At 32.9% G+C, this 15401-nt stretch overlaps 1 protein-coding gene across 1 annotated transcript; it reads right to left on the bottom strand.

The window, feature by feature from the left end:
• Nucleotides 1–4238: 4238 nt before the first annotated feature.
• On the bottom strand, nt 4239–5754 carry LOC114732319 (S-adenosylmethionine decarboxylase proenzyme-like). Its single transcript, XM_028919612.1, has one exon. It carries the CDS (start codon nt 5581–5583, stop codon nt 4414–4416), a length of 1170 nt encoding a protein of 389 aa, XP_028775445.1. The 5' UTR covers nt 5584–5754; the 3' UTR covers nt 4239–4413.
• Nucleotides 5755–15401: the final 9647 nt, after the last annotated feature.

The following is a 15401-nucleotide window of genomic DNA, read 5'->3' as shown; positions in this document are numbered from 1 at the left end:
CATGTCAGTCCTCTGCTTCTGTCTCTTTTACAACCAAAACTTTATTGGTTTTTTCTCTCTTCTTTTCCTCCTCCTTGGGAAACGTGGAGCTGCATTATATTAACAAAAATGTCTCAGAACTTAAAAATCCACAAAAGGGCCCATCATCTTCTACATGTAGCAGCAAGGTATTTTGAACAACTATTATTATATAATCAGAATATAGTGTTGCAGTGCATCTTTTCATTGTTCAAAGTTACAGTTTTTCCTGCTCTAAAATTGTGGGGTTTAAGAGATTATTCACCAATCATCATGCTGTCCATACGTCCTTGTGCAGAGCACGATCATTAGAGAATTTTCCTTTTGTTTCTTCCTTCCTTTCTTTCGTTTCTCTCGTGTAAAAAGCATGAGCTAGAAAAACAGGAAGAAAGACAAGGAAAGTTGAGGTGTAAGTGACGAATGATCTCTAAGAACATGGAAGCGTCCTACCAATTATGCTTTGCAACTTTTTTTCTTTCTTCCACTTTTAGTATGCACGTGAAAGCATGGGAGTGCAGAGCCCCATCCTAAAAGAATAAAGAAAAAAGGAAAATAAAGCAGAAGGATATGATCTTTTCTTAGGATTGGCTTTATTAGAGCCTTGTTTAGACATCATAATGTCCTGTTCATTTTGTTAAACTTGTTTTCCTCAACCATCCCCGTGACTGCAGCTTCACAGAATTGGAACTCTGACTGTACGTTATATCTATATTACTTGTTCATCCTTCGACTACTTACTTTGAAGTAACATAAAATCGAGGAATCTTTTGAAGTTTTTTAAGAGTCAATATTTCATATCGTCGTGTCTCTTGTGTTATTAACGTTGTATTTTCTATTCACCAATGTTGTCCAATAGCGACAGATACTAGGGATATCATATATGACTCTTAGCCTATTTGAGAATATAAGAATAGCAATAAGAGCTTTTTTTTATTTGTCATACGAAACAAGTGGGTAGGGTCACATCAATTATTATAAATGCAAAAGATTATAGGCATACCCTGTCGCCATATTTAGTTCACTTCCTGCTTCTCTTTATCTTTTTGTCCCAAGTGGAACGAGAATACATGCCCACATCCACATCCCCCCCATCTTTGAGTAAACAACAAATGATTTTCCAAAGTTATATAGCCAACAAAAGATAAAGAGAGAATCATGTGATAAACCATAAAGCCAGTGTAAACTGTAAAGTTTCAATGACCATATTAAAATCTTCAGCACATGCTTATGTTTTTATCAAATCAAGTCACCTGATACCTGGAAGCCGCATTAGAAATCAGAACGTACATCAGCAAAACAAGTTGAGTACCTTAAACAGCAAATACATATAGTGGCATGAAGACTTTTCTATGAGTGGGAGATTGCGAGTTTGATCTTATTTGTAACCTCGGGCCATTAGTATTTGTCACTTTTACAATTTGCTAGGGAATCACAGAACATATTCTGCAAGGGATGCTTTTCACCAAGTTGTGTGGGATTTCTTAAATAGACACTACTCTTAGAATGCAGCAATAGATAAGTGAGAAGTGAGTCAGTGGCCTTACAATCTAGTAGCATGAATACTTCTTTATAAGTGGGAAGTCACGAGCTTGATCTTAATTATAATTTCAAGCAGTTAGTATCTACCTCTTTAGTTATAGTAGGCACTGCTTCCTCAAGAAATTCTGATCTGGTTGGTTGGGCTGTACACCGCTTACTGGCAAGCATTTCAAGAATTGCTTTTCGTTTCCCACAAAGTTTTAAGCATGCCAAGTGGATAAGAGCACGAGGAGGAAATCCAACGTAATTTAAAAAAAAGACGAGTAGAAAACTAATATTTATGTTTCAGACAAGCATACTGTTCAAATCTCAAAGCAGCTAATAAACAAGTGAACTGAACAAAAATGGAACTAGACAGGAGCTGGAGCGGGTCCATGAGCACCGATCTGAATAGTTAATAGCAACAAGACCTAAAAGCATTAATGGTCCACTTCATTATTGACCAGAAAAATGACAAAGCCAAATGTTGAATGAAATCCTAAGAAAGAAACATAACTATCAAAAAGTCGTAACGACAAGTTAGAAGTTATCATTTCTTATTCTATAATTTGTCATTACAAGTTGCTCAATTGTTATTAGGATTTTTTAGTAATTATATTTTCTTCTTGAGATTTTGTTGTAATTTTCCTACAATATACTGGTTATGGGGGAAAACAAAAATATTGAAGAAGAAAGAGATTCTCCCTCCTTTATTTGCTTTTAGGATACTTAGATTACTCTTCTCATGAGCAAAATGATTCTCCAATTTTTTAAGAAGTTTCAAACTTGATAAGCATAACTGCGGGTAGAATTATGTCACGTGGCTGCATACTCTCATCCACAAGGCATCCAACTGATCAATCAACAGAAGGGTCAGCCGCAGTGGAGATTGGACAGTGCCGGCCAATTGTGCCATTTTAGTGTTATGCATTGATTATAACTTTAATTATGACCCATTTTCAGTGAGAGACTTTCTACATGGAAATTTTAAATTTCAAAAGGTTCGTAAGCGTTAGCATAATGTCATTAGAATCTCAAGAAGATCGGGATGCAGAAAACTGCTGATAGAGATACAAAAACTGAAACAATGGACTAATGAAGCGTATATATGCAATGGCGGCAGAAAATGTCTCGAACAAAATCACAGGTTTCCGTCCATAGCTCAACAGATAAACACAAGACGGTGTTGCCGCATTAGGATTATCATTCCACATAATGGATACAGGATTTCACTGATGGTCACACTTTTCGATGAAAAATTATAAAGACAAATGTTTATACTAACGTCAAACTTCCTCTGAATTTCTATATGCATGAGGAGCTTGAAGTTATGCAAGTAGCATTTGTAGGTATCAACAAGCCAAGTCCGTAGACTTGAGCAAGCAAACCCGACTTAGATGGCTTGAGTTTAATAAAAAGGACTAAGTTCTTTACGATGTAATGAATCAATATTTAAATTTCTGTTAGAAAAAACATACACATTTAGTATTTAACAATGTCTCGATTAAAATTGTGATAAGAGCATACTTGTATTTAGAAAATGAAAAATAAAAAAAACCCACCTTGATGAGCAAGGCTTTTGTTTGCAACAGAGTTCACACTTGTTGGCCCATATCTCAAAACAATAGTCCAGTCTCGCTCTAGACATTAAGCTGCTGAATTGATGAATGACACAACCTATGAATCAGCACCTGGTGAGCATCTGATTCTTCAATAATAGAGCGAATTCCCATATCCCAATAGCAACTTTTTAGATGCAAGCTCCTTCAGGATTCCCAAAAACACCTCCACATCCTGCTATATATGTTATATCCATCCCCTGATAGCACAATGCCCTCAGCTTCACAAAGCTTGGATTGGAACATGTGATTCTTCCTCCAATAAGCAGGTGAAGTCAATGATTGAGCTGGAATTTTAATGGGGACGAAAATGAGGCCGGGAACCAGGCAGCTTTCCCGGAACCCCAAAAAAGGGAAAGAAGCTAGCTGATTAGCTGACTGGCTAGCACTATATAAACTACTCGTCCGATCCTTAATATAAGACCCATTTAACTAATTTGATTAGATCAAGGAAGTTAGGTAAGTTAATTAATTATAAGAAAAGTGACACATTTTTCTTAAAAAACTATAATCATCTTTCTTAATATCCCATCTCCTTCTTCTACTTGATTATGGTTGAGGGAGTATCTATAGGGGTAATTTAGAGAAAATTGATAAATATAAGAAATGATTCTTATATTTAGAACCAAAACCAACTTAATAATTAGATCCTATATTAAGGATTGGAGGAGTATTTCATTGATTACACAAATCTAAAAGATGGACGACAAGATTGATAAACAAAAACGAAAAACTAAGTAAAATGGTCAGGTCCAAAACAACCCCTTGTCGTGTTCCATCCCGTTTCTCATCGTGTCTAATTATTTAACATTAATTTACTGCTGAGCTAGAAGTGGCGCTGTCGTTGTTCTGCGGTGCAGGTAATATATAGTAGATACGTACATTTCTGCTATATCCTCACCTCATTGTGTTAGTGGGACGATTCATTTTTGTCATGTACTGCTTTTGCACCAACCACAACCCCCCATTTCTAATCATGCGAGTGCTATAGAAAATTGTTGGTCAACACTGAAATGCACTATCTGTTGCATACAACTTTAGACGGATCCATTTCGGAAAAATAAAGATCATAGAATCAAATCATGATTAAGCCTTATTTTATTCCATGTTTTGAAATGTAAGCAGGGAAAGACTCTTGATCCAAGACGACATTAAATACATTATTTAGGAACACCAGAAGACAACGATTTCACTTAATCACGAAACCGAAAACGACACAACCCCCACTTGAAACGAAAAACGAGAGATTCATTCACCACTAAGCAGAAGGGATACAAGCAGGCACCACCACCACCTCCTCCGATAAAGCTATCCTGCGCCGCTTCTTCTTTCTTGCTTTCTTCTGGGTGCGCACTGCGCATCCCACCCTCTTCGATGTGAAGACCCGATAAAATGCGCACCCTCCACCTGGCACCTCCTGCTTCACGACGCTCCCGCACAAGTATCCCTCCACGTCAGCATCCCACGTGGCAAACCCCTCCTCGCCTGCCTTGCACGTGACCGCCACGCTCACCTCCTTTGGTTCGAAGCATTTCACAACCTTGTTCACCAGCGAACCCAAACCTGTTGACTCGGCGTTCAGCCCCATGGCTTCGTAGCTGGCGTAACTGTATCCATCCTCTGGGGTCACGTGCACCGTTGAGTACGCTGCGCCCTCGATTCCATTCATTGAGTACCCGCACGGATCAAACTCGTGGTCGCAGATCACGTGACCTGGAATAATGCCCGAAATTCCGGACTTTTTGGTCATTTCGCCGACGGAACCATCTCCTTGTTTCTTGAAGAAAACGGACGCCTTTTCGCGGTTCAAACCGGTCATGCACATCTCTAATGTAATCTCCGTCGTCGTCGTCGTCGTCGTCTGATTTCCGATCAGCGGTGTGCTATTGGCTGTATCTTTGCAAGCCCAGTAAATGTGCCAATTACGATTCGGAACATTAGGATGGCCCATGACGTAGGCCTTGGAGTTAAGATCGCCGAAGTGTTCATTCATAACGGCGATTTCCTCACAGAAGCTGCGGTGAGGGGAAGGCTGGCAGTTTGGAAAGATGAAGCTCCCGCGGGAGTACCTGACATTGGAAACAGATAGTGAGAGTGATTCTGCGAGCTTCAGGATAGGCTCGATGGACAAGAGAAGCTTCGTGGTGCCACAAGTTTTGAGTATAATCTTCAGGGGATATACGAAGAGGCTCGATTCAGAGAGCACGTAAGAGTCGAGTTCGTCGTTGGAAAGCTGTGACACAATGGTGCAGCAGGCTGGCTCGAGGATGGATTCCAGCTGAGAGCGATTCAGGGCTCGAAGGCCTTTTCCCTGAGGGTCCTTGAACATCGGCTGCTCGCAGAATGTAATCTCGAGACGTTTCTCGAAACCCTCAAATCCGATCGGAGATGGATTTGCGTCACTGGAAATCTCAGGCAAAACAGCCATTGCGAGAGGCTCTGGACCTGGATTGTATTAGCTTGTTCTGATTGCTCTGTAAACGGTTTAGTCAGGAAGAATCAAAGAGCGGCGTCCTCTGAATTGCTTGAAGGAACGAACATGAAAAATAAAATAGAAAACGGAAATCTGAAGTTCTAGTCTACGGCGGCACTCTGAAATCGCATCATATCAGGATGGTTTCCTCAGGCACTGCAAGTATTGAAAAGAAAAATCAAACGAGAATTCAAAAGCAGGGACAAAGAACACCATCTCAGGTCTCGGCGAAGAGAACTTACGTTGGAGTAAGCAGCAGATCGGAACTTCTCAATGCCACCGTTGGGTCGAACGTCTTCAATGATGTAGCCAAGGGGGACCTCGTAGAGTAAAGAACTACTAATGCGGGACTTCTTCTTCCCACCTTTAATCTCCATTACAACATTCACGCTTCTGCAAAACACGAAAGGCTTTCTATGGGAACTCTGAAGGTCCACCAGAATTGTATTTTACTCTGTAGAAATGTTAAAACGGACGTGCCGGGATTATGGCCATGAATCAAAAGAGAGAACAGGAAAACAAGGAAGCACTACAAATATAAGACATACTTCACCTCGAATAATCTATCTCCGGCGGCGGTGGAAGAAGAAGAAGAAGAAACACCTGGAGAGAAACAAAGTGAAAGTGATAGACTGAGATTCTGAGAAGACACAGGAACGGAGCGATTGCTTTTGTGGACAGGGAAGAAGGTGGAAAGGGCCTATTTATAGCAGGAGCAATTGAAGGCCGGGGGGCAGGGGCCACTGAACTCTCGTTTGTTAAAACATGGAAATTGTATTGCATCGGCATGATTGTAGGAAAATTAAATAATCATTTAAAATTAAGAAGGGATCGGACCATTCAAGAACTATAAATTAAATGGTAGGGCAGGATTTTTGTTTTGTTTTATACCGCACATGATATTTATATCACCATTATATACTGTAAAATTAAAATTAAAATCAAAATAGGTTGTGAGTATCAATTCAGTGCGGATTGTTTGGTGGGTTTTTCTTTATCTTCCAAGCTAAGTGCTCAAAGGTTTGATTTTAAAGCCATATATATAAAACAAATACTTCATTCGATCCTAAATATCATATTTAGTTTGTAATACAATTTGTGTTACGAAAGTACAAATTATAGTGTGGTTTTATGTATTGCGCAAATCATAATGAAAGAGTCACACTACATGAAATTTTGTGTTCCAAAATAAAGGAGCAAGAAAGAGGAACTTACAGGGTTTGAAAGGGTTTACCAGGCAGACTACTAGAGCTAAGAAAGGAAGAGGAGGAAAGATGATTGAAAAACCAAACAATATTAGTAATATAATTGATCTAGAGAGACTCTATATATGAAGAGGTAGTAGAGAATATTTTGTGAAGCCAAAGCATACTAAGATCTTCACCAATAAATAGATTTATCATGATGTACTATCTGTTATCTCAATGTCTCAATTAATGAGATGATAGATTATTTGAATTTAAACAAATTAAATTAAACCATATGTTTTTATAATATCTGATAATTAATTAAATCCTGTTTTAAATATGATTTAGATTCAAACTTATTAGATTAAAATCATATATTTCTAATATCTAGATTATTTAAATTTAAATTATATTTAGTTCAAAAATCCTCTTATTAAATATCTCAACTCATGAAGAGCAAGTTCATAAAATATTATACATATATATAATACCATCTTTAGTGTTTAATTTTAATATAAGATTTATTTGTCTTGTACTTATATTAAAAACTAGAGATAATATAATATGTATTAAGGGATAAAATAGTATTAATTAATTAAGGAACAAAAAGGGGCAGAGGGCATGCGAAGGTGGAGGTGAATGTGAGGAATGAGGTTTGTATGAGAGAATGATGATGAACTTTTTTTTTTAATTTTTTTTTGGGGTCAAAATGATGATGGACGTGAATGGGGTAAAAATTCAAAGGAGAAGATGCGGGTTGAATGACACGTCACCAAATGGGGAGATGCACGTGGCGACAAGGGGACGGTAAATTCCAAAGGGTTGAGATGAGACCAGGCGGGGAGGCGGGGAGGCGGGGAGGCAACTTTTGCGGCGGCGTGTGGCAAGGGACGATTGCTGCCAAAAGAGGGATAAGGAAGGCATCCAGATTAGTTAGAAGTAAGTGTGCATGTGTGAGCCTCCGAGATTCCATACTTGCTCGGCAAGCCAAGCATCTTCGTTTCATCTCTTAAATCCTATAAAGTGATTGTGCTGCAGATTAATTGCATTAGATGAAAAAGTTGACATAATAGATAAAATATTTAATGTGAGTATTTTTTTCATATAAAAAAAACTTATATCAAGTTACTCATATCTATTACGTTAAATTCTCTAATCACACATGATTATGTGTTTTTTTTGTTCCATATAAATTTATAATTAAATACTATTAAATGTTATTAATATTTTAAAAATAGAATACACAGTTGTATGGGATTAAAAAACTTGACGTGATGGATATAAAAAGTTTAAGTAAGTTACTTCTTTTTCATATCTGTGTGTCTCTGGAGAGAGCATATGATGAACAATTTGATGGGTTTAGGATCAGAGGATAAAGAAAATTAAAGCTTACTGGGGTAGTATATGAATTAAATTTAGACAGAGAATCTTCCCATATCATAAGGAAGGGTAAAATGATTGGCAAGAATTTAAGTTTTAATGTGTGGTCTTTATGAATGGAAGCTAGAGATGGGGCTTCGTATGCATTAATTATTAATTATTGTTTCTACATTATTATGGCTTCGTTGCCGATTACCTACCGTTGATGCGGAGAAAATGGTGGTTAGTGGTTACTCAATTTTCAATTTTAAGTTATCCTCCACTTTTAATTGAATTGAAACCTATTCCTCCATTATAATATTACTTTTTCTTTTTCCAGCTCGATTTTGAAGGTGTTTGGATATTATCAAAAGTAAAAAAATATTTTTTCATAAATTGAAATAAACTCTTTCATATAGTTATTTCGTATGTCATAAAATTACTTTTAAAATTATGATTTTATTTTCATCTAAACCACTCCTTCATGTCCCAATGCAATAATTTGCTTTTCTTGTTTCGAATTCTCCTTCCCCCTTTAAATCATAGTATTCTCTACAATGAGCAATTCATTATATTTCTAATACTCCCTCCTGTGTTTATTATAAATTTCAAAAAATTAATTTGCCGATAATAAACAATGAATTAAAATTAGCTAAAAATAATAAATCGGTTAGAAATATAATATTTTTGTACTTAAATATACCTTTATAATAAATAACAAAAAGGATGAAAGAAAATGTATAATGAGATGTGATAAAAGAGAGTATGACAAATAAAAAAGAATAAATAATTAAAAAATTGAAAAATATATTAAATGTTAAGATAAATTCAAATTTTTTTGTCCAAATAAGATAAACTCAAATTAAAACTCATAAAATGAACTACACTACTCCCCAAATTTCAAACTTATTAAAAAGACTGGAAGGAGTATATAATTAAAAAATTGAAAAATGATAGATTTTTTTTAAACCATGAAAATTGACTACCATTAAAAAAAACCCAATAATAGAATTAAAAGGAAATAAAATATTCTCTTAAATCATTTACATTGAAATTACCATTTCATATAAACTCTCTTAATATGTATAATCAGTATGGATAGTTTGGGGAGAAAAAAAGACAAGTATGTGATATAAAATAGATTGAAGTCTTATATTTAACTTAGGGCTCAGATGTAACTTTAACAACAAAGTTTTTTCTAAGGGACATTAGGCACCATAAAGTTTATTTAGATGTAAAAATATACATTAAGTTATCAAAAAGGATATCTTGCACCATACCGTTAATGTTTGTTAGTTTATCGTCAATGGGGTTCATAAAATCAGTTTTAAGGTGAATTTTAATAATGAAGTTTACATCAAGTGGCAAAAGGGATAATAGAGTTTACTTAGATACAAAAATATACATGAACTTTCTAAAAAGAGGGGAAAAAATGACAAAATTCATCCACTCTATTTTAAGAGATTAATGAATTAAATAAATTATTTTAAAATATTATATTTATTGTTTTTCTCCAAATTAATTTGTTTCGCTCATAAACTAATATGTAATCTAATAATATATAAATATTTTAAAGAGATCATATAATATATGTTATAATTAAGTAATTTTACCTTTTTAATATTTTCAAATTAATCCATTATATTAAGGAGAGGAGGAAGTAGAAATGAATAGAGAGAAAATGTGATATTTGGTGGGACCTAAAAAAATAAAGTTAACCAATATATATGGGTGTTAATGAATTTTGTTGTTTTTTTTCCTTTTAGAAAGTTCAAGTATATTTTTGCACCTAAATAAACTTTATGTGGCTAGTATCCCTTAATGTAAACTTTGTTGTTATAAATGTATCTTAAAATTGACTTCGTGTCCCTCACTAATAATAAACTAACAGATTTTAACGGTATGGTGCCAGATGCAACCTTTTGATAATTTCATGTATATTTTTACACATAAGTAAACTTTATAGTGCATAGTGCTCTTTGGGATAAATGTTGTCAATAAAATTACACCTTAACCTTTTAACTTATGTCTAGTATGAGGAAAATGGAGAGGAGAGAAAATTTTAATAAGTTTAATTTAAAAAATTAAAGAAGTGAGGTTTTAAGATTTTAATAAAAGAAAATTTCAATGCCCTCTCTTGATAAAGAATTAATATCAGTCAACCCTCAGAAAATTTTGAAGTTTCACTACACCCTCACCAAAATTTTTTGTATGAGAAAATAAAAATATCTTTACTTTATTTGAGTTACAAATCGCTAAATTTTTGTTATAAATAAGAAAATTTGAATTGTAAATCCTCGTAAATTTTATGGGTGAATGAATGAACAACCTAAATTTTGCGATTTACAACAAGAATTCGACAATTTGTAACCCATTTGTAATATAAATTTGGCTACCGGGGGTTTATTGAAAATTTTCCTTTTAATAAAAAGATGTAAAATAAAAGCATAATAAAAATTAATTAAAAAGCTTTTAATTCCACTTCTTCAATTTTGTAAATCAAACTCATTAAAAAATTTTCTCTCATCCTTTTCATTTTTCTCTCATCCCTTTCATTTTTCTCTCATCAAATGAATCCTAAATTTGCTCTCATGTTAGGGATGGCAGGTTGTTTCATATATAACTGGAAACCTGACAATTTAAGTTGGGTGTCCTATGCACTTGTATTACTACTTTCTGTTCTCAATATAAGAGTTAATTAACTTATTTGAGTAGATTAAGAAAGTTTGTTAAGTTAGTTATTTATAATAAATAAATATTTTTTTCTTAGAATACCTTTACTAATTAAGTGTATTAGCTAGGACTACCATCACTACAATGATTATTTTTTAAAAAAAATGGATACATATGAAAGACAAAGTGGATTGTGGTCTTATATTTATAACCAAAATAAAAATCAAATAAGCTCTTATATTAAAAACTGGAGGTAATAATTTATTACAAGATTAGGATTATCTTTTTAATTGCCTAAGTGGAAGAGAATACAATTTTGATCTGCCGACTTTGTGCATTTTCAAAGCCTAAACGGCTCTCATGACTCTCTGTCCAGATTTAGGGCATAATAAAAGAAAAACCAGGGATTTGTATGTATAAGGGTCACGCGTTTGTGGATTGGGGAATCTCTTCTAATTAAACAAGTATCTTGCATTCGCATTCTCCACAGAAATAATTGTTATTTACTATTGTAGTTTATTATTCAATTCTTCCTAGTCATTAGTCAATGAAAACAAATTAACCTGGTGTATTAAAAAGTACACACTCACTTAAATGATCTAGATTGTGTTTTAAAGTTTAATTTTTAAAATTTTAAAAATACTATTTTTTTTTAACAAAAATAAGGCACTTAGGGGAAATAGCTGGGGGAGAATGACATTTGGTTTCCATGTAAAATAAATTATTAATATTTTGGTTCATTAAGCATATGATCTGCTTGAAATTGACAAGTATAATATATTGTATTAATAGCCTTTTTAATTAAAGAAAAAAAAGTATTAATAATTCTCTTGCAAAAGGCCCAAATGTCATTCTCCATGAAATTGTAAAATATTAAAGTGAATCCATTCTAATTGATCGATTCATCATTAGAAGGCTAAATTTACGGAGAAGTTGAGTCTTAAAGAATAAAGATACAGAAGTAAAAGTAAACTACATATTTTTAATATTTTATTATACATTTTCAAACTACTTTTTTTTTTAAATTAGGTAAATATCCCACTTTTGGCTGCGTCCCTCAATCTGTTTTTGTCAAATTATTAAATATGTTTCACTCCAACATTCTAGAAAATTTTCATTTGCATCCACTTAATTTTTTGAAAAATCCAAACATTTATATTTAAAAACATGACTTTTAAATTATATTCATTATAAAAATAGATGTTATCAAATAAAAAATTTTAATAAATATTTTTAAGGTTGTCAAATAAAATTGTAGTCTTTATATTTTTAAAACAATATAAAATAATACACTATTTGATTATTTACGTTTAATATTCACAAATAAAAATTTATTTTTGCCCAAAAAAATTATTTTCTTGTTTGACTTGAATTTGGTCATATTTTGAGTTTTATATAACATATTTTTTCTCAAAAGATATACCAAAAAATTTATTATAAGGAATTTCACTATTTTACAAAAGACATAAATAAATTTTATTCCACAAAAAAATGAAAGATTATTATACTAATAGTTAACATTTATTATATCACTTTCAAAACAGTATGTTATTTTTTTGTAATTATATTTTCGAGTTTTTAATAAATTATCTGTTGATGACTAAGTAGGTTCAAAACTTTGTCACCAAAGTACTTTTTGAGATTTGTATTGGGTGCTCATCAGAGATTTGGACGGTTCAGATTTAATTTTAATTTTATTTTATTTTTTTAAAATAATTATTTTAATAGGTATAAGATAAAAATAAAATAATCTCTTAACTATTATTTTTTAAATAATTATTTAAAAATATTAAATCTGAACCATCTATATTAGATCTGGAAGACTCAGATTGTTCAGCAGGCGATGGGTGCTTATCACCTGGTGAGCATTGAATGCGGATGCGTACTTTTTGCGGTCCATCCTTACCCTCAAGCACATATTAAACATTTCTAAAGCATCCATGGGGTGATGGGCCATTAAAAGAACACTAATATTATGTCTGTATGTTGTGAAGAGGCTGGGAAATAACACACACACACATTTGCCCCCAGGAAATGAGATATATTATACTCGTGCACAGCGAGACTTTTTGGGTATGTTTTATATTATACTACCTTCGATCCTAAATATAAAAGCCAGTTGACTAATTTGAGTACATTAAAAAAATAAATTAAGTTAGTTATTTATAATAAATATGTGTTGTTTTTCCTAAAATATCCTTGTTAATCAAGTTTATTAGCTAAAACTATCATTATTAGAAGGACTATCTTGAAAAAAAATAAATATGAGAGACAAAGTGGATTGGGGTCCTATATTTAAGATCAAAATAAAAGTCAAACAAGGTCTTATATTAAGGGTTGGAGGTAATACATAGATTACAAGCTAAATTTTCTAATATATCATTTAATAATTTTTAGTTTTTGCTAATAGGATCACCCTACAATGATGCCAAAAAAAAAAAAAATCCACCAGGACCTTAGTTAATGAATAAATTGTTTGGGATTTTGTATAGAACACCATCACCAAGAAATCCACAAAACAATCACAATTTTTCTTAAAAAAGTGAAAATTGATTCAGAAATTTTTTTATCATCCATGATGCCTCATTACTGGCTAGATTTTAAGTTGGTATCCAATTTAAAGATTCCTGTCCGAAGCAGACTCAGCCTCCACTGGAGGCAATCAGGCAAATTGAGCATGCTTGTTATAAACAAATTAGGAACAAAGAGTTGGTCCAAGTTACTAGACAAAACAAATCTTGATCAAATGGATAAAAACAAATATTAATATGTTCGTATATGTCCACTTATAAGTTAAAGTAAATTAGCGGAGAAATAAGTAATATATATAAAGTCACAGTTTAATATTGTTAATAATAAATTACTAAAATATATTGAGAAGTTAATATAAAATTAAAAAATATAGAATATAATAATTATTCCGATTATCATGACTATAAAAATTGTGCAACAAACATTCTAGAAACAAACAAAAAAAGAATTGTATATAGAACATCAAGTTCATGTATATGCACTTGCCATCTGGCTCGAAAATGAAGCCTAATGATGCTATGTCTTTCTGAGAAATTTGACTCCTAGTGGGGGCATAAGGCATTAGAGCATTTCTGAGAATAATAAAAATAGAAGTAAAAGGGGGAGTGGAAGGGGGGATGAATCAGCTTATATTATTCTTAAGAATATTTGTAGGTATTTTTCCTTTATTCTTTATAGTCTAGCGTTATTATGCAATTATTAATTCAACCATGAATAAATAAAATATTTCACCATCGATGCGCTTCATGACGAGAATATGTTCTCTGAGTTACGTTATGTTGAATTTCCTTCATCAAAATACAGAAGGAATCTCCAAGAAATTGTGATAGACTTTCTTTATATTCGTTTCAAACTGTTAGATTCTCATGGTAGGTAATACTGCATTCTTATATATTTATTCTTATTTTTTTGGCCACATTTATTCTTATTTAGTCTAAGCAGCAGAAATGTAAGATTCCCACATCGCTATATATATGTGTGTGTGTCAAGAGATTTATTCTTCAATTATTTTCAAAAATTATAATATTAAAATTACTTATCCTATTGTTACTCATTATTGGGATCACCTTTCCATGATTGCCAACTTTATATTATCGTCATCACCATTAATATTATTGCCTTCAGTCATAAATAAGAGCTAATTAGAGATTTAATTTGATCCTAAGACTTTAATTCACTTTATCTCACATATTTATTCATTTATCTCAAAATAGTCCACATGGTAATTGTATATGTTGAAGGATTTCTGTTCTAATGCACATGACTAACAAGAATATTTTAAGATAATACTCATTTATTACAAATAATTAATTTAATTAATTTTTTTAATATTCGTAAATTATTTATCTAGTTTTTATATTAAAAACTAGATGAGGAGAGGTACTAGTAAATAAGTTGTTTGAGACCTTACCTCAATCGCAGACGTGAGCTGTTAATTTCAACACAAAATCCAATTGCCGCATCAAATGACAAAATAAATCTGTCAATAACTAAATAATTGGTCTAACAAAAATAACTAAATAATTAGCTATACATAAGGAAATTTAAACAGCATATATACAGACTGTCCCCACAATCATGCATAGAACCACATAAATTGAATACAGTCAAATTATGCACACAGCAGTTCTAACTTAAAGAACAAAGATAAAATTGCTGGTTCTATGCAGTTCTTGATCGGGCAAACTATGTCATGGGTCCTATAGTTTCAGTCAAGCTCCGTGAAGGTTCCTAGGATTTGTTTTTCAAGATATGGGTCCTTGTAGTTTATTCTTGACCTTCCACCCAATAAAATGGCCTCCCCGATCCAGTCCTAACATTAGAGGCAAATGTTTTAAATGCATTAGAAATTAATAACCCTACGGCCTAAGCAATTGGGAAGTTGTTTGGATGAAAAGAAGTTGCTCACTGAGCACACTTTAAAGGCATATTAAAACAAAATGAATTCTTTTGGGTTCAAAGTTCAAGCCTGTGCTGCGTGATCGTGTGCTTAAACTCAGTCCATCATGATGAAATACAGAA

The sequence above is a fragment of the Neltuma alba genome, unplaced genomic scaffold (genome assembly GCF_004799145.2).
Source record: "Neltuma alba isolate B1F8T4 unplaced genomic scaffold, ASM479914v2 tig00012902_pilon, whole genome shotgun sequence".
Lineage (NCBI taxonomy): Eukaryota > Viridiplantae > Streptophyta > Magnoliopsida > Fabales > Fabaceae > Neltuma > Neltuma alba.
This window is presented reverse-complemented; position numbering and strand designations above follow the sequence as displayed.